The 15,423-nt window shown below is 30.3% G+C and overlaps 1 protein-coding gene across 1 annotated transcript; it reads right to left on the reverse strand.

Annotated features, from left to right (window-relative positions):
* Positions 1 to 12,269: 12,269 nt before the first annotated feature.
* Positions 12,270 to 15,008, reverse strand: LOC147067837 (uncharacterized). Its single transcript, XM_085952469.1, has 4 exons — positions 14,997 to 15,008; positions 13,857 to 14,261; positions 12,907 to 13,073; positions 12,270 to 12,324 (listed from the first exon to the last, which is right to left on the reverse strand). The coding sequence occupies exons 1-4, from the start codon at positions 15,006 to 15,008 to the stop codon at positions 12,270 to 12,272; spliced, it is 639 nt and encodes a 212-aa protein (XP_085808595.1).
* Positions 15,009 to 15,423: the final 415 nt, after the last annotated feature.

The following is a 15,423-nucleotide window of genomic DNA, read 5'->3' on the forward strand; positions in this document are numbered from 1 at the left end:
TAAAACAAAACAATAATTTTATTGTAACTTTTTTTAATAATAAACGAAATGATAAACATATGTTCATACGATCAACAGTATCATATTTATGTACATATAGATAAACAAAATGGAATGAGCGAAGGGTCGATATAGAGACATGAGAGTTTCGATATATCACAAACTATGAAATAATATAAGATAATTTAGCCTAATAATGATGTCCTTGCTGGGCATGATGCACTGGAGAGTATGCCACATGAGCGTTGAAGCTGTAAAGAAAAAAAAGCATTTTATTTCTAGTGTTTAGCAATACTATTATTTTCATCTGTAGATTTGAATAAAAAACTAATTAAGATAATTTAATTGGTTTACTAAGTATTTACGCTGCAGTAATATTTTTTGCAATATCAAATTGAGATCAATATCACTCAAAATGTAGAAGAATCTTGAAAGATATCTTTTTTAAAGAAAATGATTATTAGTTTATAATTTGAAATAATACAAATTATTGATTAGAGCCTATCTAGAAAAAAATGAAACCCTTTAGAAGCTCAGATATGTACATATGTTATTAAGCCTATGGATATTACAACGTTTATTATGGTTTATTTGATATTTTTAATGACACTATCAAATTATAAAATAATAATTTTCAAATTTTTAGCTAGGTAAATATAAATTTATTATTGACTCTTTTACTTGGTTTTTGGTTTTTGATTTGATTTAGAGAATGTGATAATTTTTACCCGCTATGTTTATCAGAAGTGTAGTGGACAGTCCTGATGTGACCATCGGGTTGAAGAAGGGAGTATTCTCCTTTCACGACGTCTCCGTCTCTGCTCTCTGACTGATGTTTCTCATCTCCGGTGTGCTTGTCGGATACGTGGTATTCGAATTTGTAAGCTGGGTGGCTCTGTATTTAAAAAAAAATATTAAATTATTTAGCATTTAGAACGCTTGTAAGAAACGATAAAATATATTAAAAGGTTTTCTTAAATTATCTTTTATTTGGTTCAATAAGTTTAAATTCTTACATGTTCTTCATGCTGTTCATGGTGAGAATGGTGACCATGGGCCTGATGTCCGGACTGGTGGTGAGATGGAGCTTGATGATGCGATTGAGACTGGTGCAAGACGAAGCTCTGCGAAGATACGGCGTGTCCATGACCCTTGGATACGACGGGAGTGTGGCTAGAGTGGCCATGGCTGGAGTGCGAAGGAGCCGCGACATGCTCGTGATGGATGGTTACGCCATGTCCAGATGATGGAAGAACTGCGCAGCTTGCGAAAGCAGCCATGGCGCATAAGAGGAAAATCTGTAAATAATTAGATTAATATAATCGCTGATGGGTAATTTATTACCTGTTTTCCAGCTTGCTATAAAAAAAAGAATTTGACGACTGATTGACTACATACCTAGAATTTTGTAGAATTTTTTTTTGACCATGTCCGATCCCATAGGGTCATATGGGCCTCCACAGAGTAGAGGTTTGTATTAACAGATTTTGTTTTTTACGAGAAATGGATGTCAGCCATTTGCTCAACCTATTAGGTCCATACCCTGACACAAATTGATCATAATAATATATATACATAAAAATAACAAAATCATAACAATAATAACGATTTTACAATTATTTTGAGAATGAAAATTTTTCAATAATAACGTAAAAGTTCGAAAGTGTGGCTTAAAAATTATGAAATAATTTTGATTTAAGTGGACGGGTGAACAAAACATCCCTTTTGACTTTATACATATTTTTTTTCTAAAAAGATAATTATACTAAAAGTGAAGTAATCGTAATATTAAATTATTATTTTAATAATTACAAATATGTTCGACAGATTTTAGTTTTGATAATTTATAACTAGTAATCTATGAACAAGTAATAATTTGTCACTTAATATTTTTCTTAAGCAATAAAAAATAATTTATTTTTATAGTATAAAACTATTGTCCCTAAAGTGGAGTTATTAATTTTTTAAACGGAGAAAGTATTATTGGTCTTGCCTTGCAAATCATTTTGTTTGATTTAGTAGGTACTGCTTGTAGTAATACTTGTAATGAACTGTGACTATTAGTCTAATTTTGCCAACTTTTATACCATAAGATCTCGATATGTGACATTATTATTCGGTTTGCATAACAATTTCTTCAAATGTATTTGTATACTATATAAAGAAGTAAGTTTTATGGATTTGATTTTTTTATGAAAATATATAAAACAAACATTATATAAAAAGTGGTTGAAGTTACATTTTTAATATATGAAATAATTATTGATCACGTATTTTATAGTTGTTTTAAGTATTTTGATGTAATTTTATATGAAATTAATTTACCTACCCATAAATATCCACATCGAAAAATATTATATAAATTATTTTTTCTTATTCAATACAATTTATTTTTTAACTCAGTAAATAAACCCAGTGGTCTCATAAAATGATTGTCAACCTATAATCATAAAAAGTCTGTTATAATAAATACTCCACATGACGAAATTATATACTTCCCTTTTAAAATGAATATATATATATACTTAATACATAGTTGATTGTAAGATAAATAGGTATATTTTTAACATACTTTTTTCAAAAATCCTCATATATACTACTTATACGATAATAATTCAAGATTTTTTTTATGAAATAAGACATTTTAGATATAAATTATACATTCTTTAAATAGTAATGATAATACAATACTTCATTCATTTAATACAGCTTTCTTCTGCTTTAGCTTAAAATAACTTTTATTACTTTTATCACAAATTTATATTTATAATATACTTACATAGGTACTTAATTTTTTTTTATCATAGCTATAATTCTATCGTCACAAAATATCAAGTTATTTCGTTTAAAAGGACAGTATTTATGCGTACAGTAATTTATTTTGGAACAAAAATATTGATTTAGGTATATAAAAATTTCCATTTCATTATAAATTCTAGGTTTTAACAGAACTTAAATAATACCTTGAATATTGCTTCTAGTTAGTGATTAAAGATTGGATCGATTGCTTATTTTGTAAGTCTCAGCACCCGGATTACAATGGTTTTAGTTACATTTACCATTCGATAAAAATATTTTTCTGATTTTACTTACTTACTTACTTACTTAGGGTAATGTGCTTATATATTTGGGCCACCTAGACGGTTTTTAGCGTCTATCCCCTTTATATGTAGTGCCTATCGGGAGTGAAGCATGATTGAGAGTGAAAGGACCCGGCTTCGGCGGCTTCGCGACCGACCGAGGCCAGGTTTGAGGTCTGGGTGAAGGGATCTCTAGTAAGTATATTTAAAAAGTGTTTCTAATGAACAAACATAACAATAAGGACCATCGCCGTCACAGGCCTCCGTCGTCTTCCCACCACACATCTCGCTTCAGTCCGGTTCTGCGGAGTCCAGCGTTCAGTCCGTGGAGTCTAGCGTTGGTCCGTTTCGAATCCAGTGCTGGGGTCATCTTCTTCCATTCCAGACGAGTGCTCCCAGGAAGACCGAGAAAAAGGCCAAAAAACAAAAATCGGCATCCAATCGCATCTTTATCGTCTGATACTTTCGGGTCTTAGCCCGATTGCTCATCAAAATTTGAGCCGCAGAGGGAGGAAAAAATCCGGAGGTGAGCAAGCCCACCTCCGGCCAAAAACCCCTCCGCTGTGGTTTTAATCTGTAGGGATAAAAGTTATTGGTTATCTGGTCGTCTTGGATGATCGGTCTTGACAGCGTAGTAGAGGATCTGTAATGAGAAGAAAAGATACAAGAAAGAAAAATAATGTGTTATGTAGGGGGGTATCAGTAGGAGTAACCTCCTTGGCCGGTCAAATTGATAGTGAGCGTGTATGTCATATTGTAGTAGGTCATTGATTGTCGTGTTGGGATGGTTGTTGATGGAGCTGTAGAATTGCTTCGTGAGCTTGAGAATGTGGGTTTGGAGGGATTCCAAGTTAAGATCGCTGTGGAGTGTGGAGTTCCTGACGAACCAGGGAGCATTTGTGATTGCTATGAGAGTTTTGTTCTATACGATTTGTAGTCTGTTGATATACTTTAGGCCTGCAAATGCCCAGACGGGGCACGCGTAGGTCATAATGGGGCGAACTATAGCTGTGTATAATAGCAGCTTGCTGCGATAGGCAAGCTTGCTCCTGTGCCCTATCATGGGTTTGAGCTTTGCTAAGACTATATCGGCTTGGCGTCTCTTATCGATAATGTTTTGATTTTGATTTCTAATGTTTATTTTATATGATTTCTGATGCAGCGCTTCCAATGGACGATAAAACGTCCAATATATTGAACAAATTGTATTTATTCTTTATTGCGGACACAGCAGCCTTCGTTGATTGAGAGAATAACGAAGATATTATGCTTTACGTGGCTGGGACATGTGTTCCGGATGCCGCCAAAGAATGCAACACTTCTTACCCTTGTGGCACAGCCTCAAGGATTCCGTCGCCGTGGCCGGCCCGCCTTCACCCTGCAGCGGTGCTACAAAAGGACCTACGCGCTGCAGGCCTGATATGGCGGGAGGCGCAAGAGTTGACGATGGACCGAGGGAAGTGGCGTGAACTTGTGCTTGCCCTATGCCCCAATACAGGTCATGACAAGGTGAAAGAAGAATACTTATTTATTGGATAAATATAGTTTAATTAAAGATATTTTTATTGATATTGTGACATTTTTCAATATTTTTTAGAAGACACTTATTGATTGCCAAATAATTTTATAATTTATTGAAACTGTTAATCTATCATATTTTGTGACAGTAATACATATGAATTGATTTCATGAATTTATAGTAATGCAATACGTAAGTAATTTTGATGAAATAAATAAATGATTAACATATTAATAAACCACTTTAATTCGAATGATATTTAGGAACAAAAAATCATGACCAAATATCGACGCCCGAGTTATGTTTTATCTGTTGAATGAGTGGTGTAATCTAATCTTTTTAAGTAAGCTTTCTTTATGCTTAATACTAGCATGAACTTATTTTTTTAAGCAAAAGTTATGCAAACAGAATATGTCACATATCGAGGTCTTATGGTATAAAAGTTGGCAAAATTGGACCAATAGTCACAGTTCATTACAACTATCATAAACAAGCAGTACCTACAAACCCAAACAACATGTTCTGCAAGGTACGACTAAAAATACTTTCCCTATTATAAAGTTATAATTCAACCTAGCAAAAGGAATAGTATTTTAATAATCATAAAAAATACAGATTTGTTTTTAGTCGATCGATTTAACGGATTTTAATCCACAATCAATACTATTAAAATAAACGATTTGCCATTACTTTACTAGAAAATTAATAGTAGATAATAAAAATATTGTTTATCATTAATATTAAAACATAAAATCTCGTACTGGTAATTAGGTAAGTACTAAAATATATTTTTTAAATTGAGTTTGAAAATGAAAGACACGATTAATATTAAATGTAATATTTTTTTGTCTAACGAATAATTCAAAATATTTTATATTTTAAAATAGGTATAACATTATTTTTATAATATTGAACATACAAAATTTGAAAATAATTCAGATAAATAATATATTCCTACTAAAAAAAATCTTTGAATACAATGCCTGACGGGACTTGAACCTATTTCCACTGAATTTACCAATTGAGCACGGGTATTTTATCTAACTTTGATAAAATTAACTTCGAGTGTTTATATCTTGAACTGCGTTAATTTAATTAATTAATTTTTGGAAATTGACTTTTATGTTTTATATCAATGTATAAATTACTTAATTAATAATAACTGACGTCAGAATCCCTTCAAATTTTGTTATATTGTTCTTGCACTTACTAATGGTTGAATAAAACTATTTTGTTTTATTCAAGGAATAAATCATAAGAATTTAGAATGTAATATTATTTATATTGAATGATAGATACGGAGGTGTTTTCAAATTATGTTTGTTAAATAGTATCAATATACGCATATCTATAAACAATTCATTTATAAAAGGCTTTTTGTATAGCAAATTTGCAAATAAAGTGACTTTCGTTAACTTGCGATTGTTTTTATCTATATTTTTCCAGATATTCCTATTGTGCGCTATGGCTGCTATCGCAAGCTGCGCAGTCCTTCCATCATCAGGACATGGCGTAACCATCCACCATGAGCATGTCGCGGCTCCTTCTCACTCCAGCCATGGTCACTCCAGCCACACTCCCGTCGTATCCAAGGGCCATGGACATGCCGTGTCTTCGCAGAGCTTCGTCTTGCACCAATCTCATCATCAAGCTCCATCTCACCACCAGTCCGGACAACAATCCCATGGTCACCACTATCACCATGAAGAGCATGAAGAGCATGTAAGAATATAGAGTTTTTGAACAAAAAAATGTTATTCACTTACATTAATATTACATGACGAAAATAATTTTTATTCCGTGGTTGATTATTTAGATTTAATTTTAGCATTCTAAAATTTCCATTTGAAAAGGGTTATTCTTTGACGGACTTACAACTATTTGGATAAAGTATTAGTGAAAAATATTTCGACTATATCAATAAAATTATAATGCCATTTTGGCAAGTTCTTTTTTTTTTTTAATTCAAAAAAATTACTAAAATGAACCTATTACCGTATAGTGATTTAATAAAACAATAAAATAAAGCCTATAAATACAAAGCTTGGGTCATTAACTAATATAAAATTAAATATCAGAAAAACTAAACATATTACTTGCATTTACTAAATTATTATTCGAATTGAAATTATATATAATATAGTTTATTAAAAGATTTAAAACATGAAATGATTTCCTTTTTATGAATAATTTAATATTTTTTTAAAATACAGGGACACCCAGCTTACAAATTCGAATACCACGTATCCGACAAGCACACCGGAGATGAGAAACACCAGTCAGAGAGCAGAGACGGAGATGTCGTGAAAGGAGAATACTCCCTTCTTCAACCCGATGGTCACATCAGGACTGTCCACTACACTTCTGATAAACATAGCGGGTAAAAATCATTGAAAATATTTATATACTGAAACAAATGTTTTATTTCGTGTATTAAGACTGCGAACAGTGCAAATTTACACGTAAAAATTTTTTCATATAAGTCAAGAATCAACTTTAAATATTTCTCAGACATGAAAGGAATGTTTAATTATTTATGATTTTAATTCAGCTCAGATTAACTAATATAATCTAATTTATTTAGGCCATAACATTAACAATCTTGAATATAAAAAATGTCTCTAACATTTATTTATATCGTGAAAAGAAATGCTCCGCCTAGACTAGTGTGGAACGTCACATTAAAAATATTTTTTTTATAAATAATGATATTGTTTTTTTCTCTCCACAGATTCAACGCCCATGTTGCATACTCTCCAGTGCATCATGCCCAGCAAGGACATCATTATTAGATTAAAATAATATATTTCCTAGTTTGTGATATTTTAAATTTCTCGTGTTTCTCTATCGACCCTTCGCTCATTTCATTATGTTTATAATATATATGTACATAAATAATATGACATTGTCAATCATGTGAATATGTTTCATCATTTCGTTTATTATTAAAAAAAAATAACATGTATTGTTTCGTTTTATTTGTCATTTAAAAAACAATGAATGGGTAGATAAATCTAATAAATGTGCAATTTTATTTTTATTTATTGCATTAATAAAGTAAAGTGATATAATAAGAGTATAATTTTGAAAACCTCAGAAACATACATATTAGAAAAAAATCTGTATAACACAATTCTAGCAAATTATTTCTAATAAGTACGATTTAACTGAGGTAATTCAAATTACATCAATTAGAAGGAATGCTGCTTTCATTAATAATATTTTATGATTTAATCAAATATATAAATATAACTGAAAACTTAACACACCACAACAGAAATATATAAATAATATATAAAATATATTTACGATTTTCCCAATCGAGTTATAGGTTTTACCAATCTTTTACCGTTGAAAATTATTTATTGTCAATATATTTTAATTATGAGAATTATTGTCATCATCGACTTATTCACTGCTAGATAAAGGCATTTTAAAATTATTATTATGGAGTCATTGTTCTTCACTGCCACGGAATTCCACCAAACCTTAATATTCATTCGATCCAACGTACCATCAGGCCACTTTTCGATATACTTATATCGGTCATGTCATCATCATCACCAAGGGCGCGACAACCTGGTGTGAGTCCTGGCCTCCTCCAACAGCTCCTTCCAATTGTCCCTATCCAGTGTGGCCGCTTTCCAATTCGGTACCCCCAGAATACGGCAGTCACTGGCAGCTCCATCCAACCAGCGAATCTTTGGCCTGCCTCTTCTTCTACGCCCTATTGGATTGCTGGACATCACTTTCTTTGTCATTCATATATATATCGTATATCGGTCATGTGCTACTAAATAATTATCGTATGTATTCAGCGGCCATTCCATCTGCATGCTATATTTGTTAGAAATTTTATCTGGCATACATTTTTGAATCAAGTACCTATTAATAAATAATTTTAAAAAGTTTTTAATATCAATGGTCAGAACTTTAATCAGATGATAAGTATTAATTTTAAAGTATCGGTATAAGACTGCTAGTTTTAATGTTTAACGTAAATTATTGTTTCAGCAAGTAATAATATAATAAAATCAGTCGTAAAAATAAATAATCATTTTTTAAATAACATGTGCCAATGATAAAATATATATCCATTATTATTTTAGTAGTATGAGAAGTAAAAAACATTCAAAAGGCCACACAGCATTTTAGGGTTACCATTGTCGTAAATAAAGTATATTACTCTATGCTCGTATGCAACATTCATGAATATTCGGTTCGAACAAACTATTTGTGTTTAGATACTTTTATTAAAAGAAGACCAACTAATTGGTCGGAAAAGGTGCGGGAAAAAGAGATAGACGAATATTTCGTTCAGAAAAGGCGAATAACCTCAATAGTATAGTCTTTGAACTTAAAGATTAAAATAATAATTGACCAAAATGTATCTTGACTTTTTAAATATATTATCACTTTAGGAGCAACGAAGAGATACTAGAGCGCACCAAGTAGCCTCTCATCACGCTGAGAGTGAAGAGGCGACGTTGGACCTGGCTCGGCCACGTGCTGTGGATGCCAGAAGAGAATATCAACCTGGCTTGCCTAATCTTCAAGCCAACCGGTTTCCAGCGCCATGGAAGACCGCTAAATACTATCTATATAGTGTATATGGCGGAGTTATGGGATGCTGGTTTGACATGAAACGATGCAAGAAGACTGGCGAGCATGGTGTCCATATGCTCTAACTAAGGGTCGGATATGGCCGAAGAAAAAGAAGTATCCTTCCACAAATATTACGAAAATCGTATGAAAAAAAATCATTTTAACCACGTACCTACTGTCTACTATTCAAAAAAAAAAATCTATTAAAGTTTCTTAAATGAATCTTAGCGTACTGTGCCATCTATCTCAATTGAAACATTTTTTTTACATCTTTTAAAAAATATTGTAATCCATCGGAATCACGATCATTTCAAAATAAATGGTATTTAATAAAAATCTCTAAGGAATTTATCATTTCAATTTGTTATAATAATATAATATGTATAACTATTTTCATAAAATATAAATATTTTTTAGTTGTATGAAAGTACTAATATTATAAGGATTAAATTATTAATAGTAGGATTAGATTTAAATGGTATTATTGAACCATGATTGAACAAACCAATTTAATAATTTTACAAAGATTTCATTACAAATATATATAATTTATGTGAAACGATTATATTATTATAATATTCACGTAATTCCACGGAAACCTCAACCAAATTGAGTATTTAAATAATTCCTTATGGTCATGTAAATATTTTCATATTGATTATTATAATACTACCGATAATCTTTTTTTACTTGCTGTTAACAATAAATAATTGCCAGAAATCACTACTATTAATACTATTATTAATAAAATACTTGCAGTACTTACATATAGTTACTTCATAATTTGAAGCCATTTTATTCGATATGAAATATTCTAATAAAATAATATTCATCATAAAGTTCAATTAGTAGTAATTAAACTTTTCATGAAAACTATTTACAGTTTTTTTTATCACGCCTTATAATACCTATTAATGGAATAAGAAAACTTATTATTCTTCATGCAGTTTATGAAATATTGAAATCAAACTGTGTAAATACAGATATCCTCATTTAGTAGCTTTGAAAAAAAACAATAAGTATTGTATTGATTTTTATGTATAATTACTATTATTAATGTGTAGGAAAAAGAATTTTTAAATAAAATTTTAAATATTAATATTATGTATTTTTTTTTGTTTTCAGGTAAAATATATATTATGGAGTATTTTTAAACTCAAGAAGTACACGATTGAATGGATATTTAATTTTGAATTTAATAGATCATTATTTTTATTGGTTTGCAATTCACCATATTTGGGCAACGACTGGTAAGTGGGTAGAAAACGTAGTATCGGAGTAATTAAACTCGTCGAAAGAGAAATGCAAAGAATGTAGTTTTTTCCACATGTTGTCTTTATTAATAAATATCTAGTTAATATAACTTTTGAAAACCAGTATCCATGTGAAGTGTAAAAATAATGACATAGATATATAAAATCGATGAAAAGCTTCAACACTATTGGATAGTGAGGGAATAAAAATTATGATTCCCAAGTATTTCGAACTAAATGATTTTTTTTCTGATGTTAATGATTAGAGCACAGATTCCCAACATTCAAGCAGAAAGTTGACAATAAGCACATTACTATTTTAGTCTTAAAAGTGATCTAAAATTATTATCTCCTGGAATTTTTGTATTAATATCTTAAACAGATATAATATATATTATCTACATAGAATTAAAAAAATATTATGATTAACACCTCTAAAAAAATTCACCGGAGTTTATCTCCGCTGGCGTAAATTATGTATTATTTCCGTAATCTAAGTTATATTATTCGTCTTCCTTACTCAATCTGCCACCATATTGGAATGTATTACTCCAATTAACGCACGACATGTCTACGGGTATGGCATGTCACTACTGCTAGGGTTAGTAAATAATAATTAGTATATATATATGTATTAAAAATATATATTATAACAGACAACTGAATTCCTCACGCCCACGATGGCCGAGCGGCTGAAGCGTCGGCCTATAATGTTGTGGGTGCCAAGTTGAAATCTTGGGTCTGGAAAATAAACTTATTGTTTTTCAATTTATGTTTAGAGTCAGAGTATGGACCTAATAGGTTGAGCAAGTGGTTAACATCTATTTCTCATAAAAACAAAAATTTGTTAATTCAAACCTCCGCCATGTAGATGCCCATATGATCCTATTAGGGTCGAGAATGATCAAAAGATAATTTTTATCTGCTTCGTATAAGATTAGCTCTAGTTTAATAAACTCTATGATGCGATATCTATACTAAACTTTTAAATACTCAATTTTCAATATTGATTATTTTTTCTATATTAGCAGAAAGGTTTCAAGACGTACATACTATTTTGGTGAACTTTTTTGAATTCTCCCAGACATACTTTGGGGAGCCCTGGCGTTCCGCGGAATCCGTTTGGAATCAGTGTATTAAGAGTGACAATCCATTCGATTTTTAGTTAAAAAATACTAACATTGAAAATGTTGAAAATCCACGATTTTGAAATTGGTCATATTATTTTTGTATCAATAATTCCAGAGTTATTTGAAAGATGTGGTTAAAAATAATATCTTTCAAAAATTTTTTTTTTTGAATTATCAGATCAGCAATAAATTTTTGACTATTAGAGTACTGACATACTAAATCAACATCAAAACAGTGCCCAAGTATAGAACGGCCGTCTTTGAAGCCACATATTGCAAACTCGAGCAATCGGCTAGCTTTTGGATGTTGTCTTTTTCAATATCTGCTTAATACAGTACACTAATCTATAATGATATATGACTTGACAATTATTGTGTTTATTAACTCATTTTGAAATCGTATTCTCAGCATAGACACAACAATTGTAGTTTACTTATTGTATATTAAATATATATATATATATATATATATATATATATTAACTTAATTTTACATATATCCCATAATTTAATTCACTATTTATGCACTATAAAGATAGAAAACACTGTTTTTGAAATAATCAAATTTATTTTAATCAATTATTACATAATAAAAGGTACAAGGATAGAAAAGATATTGAGATACACATAGGGGATGAACAATGAAAATTATGATGGCATTATTAAAATTAAACTAAAACATTTAATGATGATAATGTCCGTGAGATGGTGCTGAGTAGCTTACATGGGCGTTGAATCTGAAAGAAGAAAATACGTTATTATTAAAAAAATATATATTACATTATGGTAACTTTTATTTTTATGATTGATATTATGAGTAAAAAATAAGCGATTTGGAATAAATGCTGTTTTTAAAAGCTTCTTTAATTTTGGTTGAGTTTGCATACTTCCAAATTTGATTAAAAGTATTAGACTAAAAAGACATATTAGAATTAATAACAATAGTTTTATAAAAAAAATATTTAAAGATTATGATGACTCTGTAAATACCCCAATTTACTAGTTATATTATATTAAGTTTTCTTCATAAACTTTTGCATTTAAAAATAATTGTGAAAGTATATTACATCCTCACGATACATAGTACAATAGAATGGCCTAACATTTTCATATAATATTTATTAAAAAACTATATTTTGCAACAATTAAATAATATATCAATCCTGATGAATTTTACTGACTATCAATTCTATTCGAATTTTACTAACAGAAATAACTTGGTTTGATAATTATTATAAACTTTTATATTTAAACATAGGTATTATAGAAATATGTTAAGAGGCAATTAACTTTGAAAATAATATTTTAAAATTAATTACCCGCTATGTTTATCAGAAGTGTAGTCGACGGTTCTGATGTGACCATCAGGTTGAAGAAGAGAGTATTGTCCCTTGACGACATCTCCGTCTCTGCTCTCTGACTGGTGCTTCTCATCTCCGGTGTGCTTATCAGATACGTGGTATTCGAATTTGTAAGCGGGGTGACCCTATTTCAAAACAAGAAATGGTAAGTAACTAAATATTTTTTACTCATTTTTTTTAATGAATTTATAAAAAAGTACGTGCTGATTTTTTATCCGCATCAGTTAAATATAAAAAAAAATCTCGGATACCATACGGATTATAATATAATATGGACATTATGTGAACATAATAATATAATGCTATCAAATATTGTACCGAATATTGTATTTTAAATGGATATGGCTTTTATGATAAACTTTAAGTTTAATTATATTTTTTATTCTATAAATCTGATAGACGCCCTTTTAGAAGACATTAGCATAATGTACTTATCAATATTGATGTACAGTCCACGTATATATGTATTTTAAATATAGGTACTCGACGAAGCATACTACATGATCCAGTGCAAAATGCAATAATGGTTCGATTCCCGGCAAGGTCACAATATAGTTAATTATGTGGTTTTCTCAAAGTCTGACTATTTATGTAATCGTTACTAGATTGCACTGTTTCACTACACTACTGTCATTGGGCCTTATGGCGTATTGTAGTATTAAAAATAATATGAATGTTTATATTTAAACACGTGCCGTAAAATATTTTGATGTACGATGATGTTGAATAGGTAATACAAAAACAATGATTAAAATATTCGTCGACATTCCATAATAGATATAGTGCAGAAAAAAGAAGAAGAGGTGAAAACCATATGATATTATATTATAGGTACACTGAATAACACTTTTCACTATAATTAAATACCACGAATAAAATTAATATTGTAGGTAACTATTGATCCTTACGTATTCCTCATGTTCCTTGTGATAAGCTACTGGGTGAACTGCGGCCACATGGTGAACTGGGGCAACATGATGAACTGCAGCAACATGGTGAACTGGGGCAACATGGTGAACTGCGGCAACGTGGTGAACTGGGGCGATATGGTGAACTGCGGCAACATGGTGTACAGGGGCAGCGTGGTGAACTGGGACTACATGGTGAACTGGAGCTTGGTGTTGCACAATGGATTGAGATGATACGGCATGACCGTGGCCATGACTGTAGCCACCATAACCACCTGATGAAGATCCGTGGTGAGAGTTATGGCTTGGAGAAGATCCTAGTACAAAACTTTGGGATGAAACGGCGTGGCCTTTATGCTGAGGAGCGGCTTGGCATATAGCCACCACCAGGAAGACAGAAACGAACTGGAAAGAAATAAAACAATTTATTATTATATCTATTTCAATAAATATATTTTAATTAGCACTCGTATTATCCAGTGGGAGAATGTAAAGCCATTTTGACACTTCGGAACTAGTGGCTAATTAGTTAGAATTATAAGTTAGACGTTGATTTTTCCATATGTTATTGAAACATGGACTATGGAATATTTTGAGAGGATGACTACCAAGCATTAATTGTAAAAATTGTTTAAAAAAATGGGGTAGGAACGGATCAAATCCATACTGGATTATAGAACCAAATAAGAATCTCCGCAATAAAAATTATGAGGGATGAAAATATATTTTGATGTACTTACTTGTAAAATGTTATTATTTATGTATTATTTATGTAGAAATGATAAATGAAACACCATGTGTATTTTACAAAAAAGATTGGTCAAACTCAAAGTTGTTTTTCACGTGTTATAAATTTACAATTTTGAGGGAAAATAAATAATTTGTATAATAATATTGTCAAATTTTTTTGAATGGTTAGGTTTTATTATTTAAATCATTACTTTTTATTTAATATTGAAAAAATATTTTTAAATTATGTATTTTTATTGACTAGCTTTAAGGGTTGTAGTCGAAATTTATAATACTTTAATTGATTGAAATTGGGGTAAATGTGACTTAATATTAAATCCAAATATATATTTATTAGTTAATTTTTATAACGTGATATTATTAGAAAAATATTTGTAATGAAATATTTACCTTTGAAATCATTTTGGGTTGTGTATATGTTTGTAGTTTTCAGAACTAAAAGGCACTGTGCTTTCTCAGGTTTTACCCACCACTTATATACCTCAATTTTTAGCTTCGATATAGTTTTGCGTAACTCATTAGGCTGTATCGATTCGCAAAAATGTCACTTTGTTCTAATTGACATACTTATTATCTAATTCAAAATCGCACTTGTATTATTCAATACCTGACATATTGAGAATAACTAGTTTTTGTCAATCAATATTGACAAATAATTTGAGCGAATGACATTTTTTAGGTCCAATACAACACCACCGCTAAATGCAAGCTTATTTTTTATGTTCAGATACACCGACTACCATAAAAATACTTAGCAAAAAATAATAAAATTGATTGGATAGATTAAATTAAATAATGGCTTCACTCATTAACGATA

This window comes from Rhyacophila brunnea, unplaced genomic scaffold, assembly GCF_057557595.1.
Source record: "Rhyacophila brunnea isolate RB1 unplaced genomic scaffold, BYU_Rbru_1.0 scaffold_3, whole genome shotgun sequence".
NCBI lineage: Eukaryota > Metazoa > Arthropoda > Insecta > Trichoptera > Rhyacophilidae > Rhyacophila > Rhyacophila brunnea.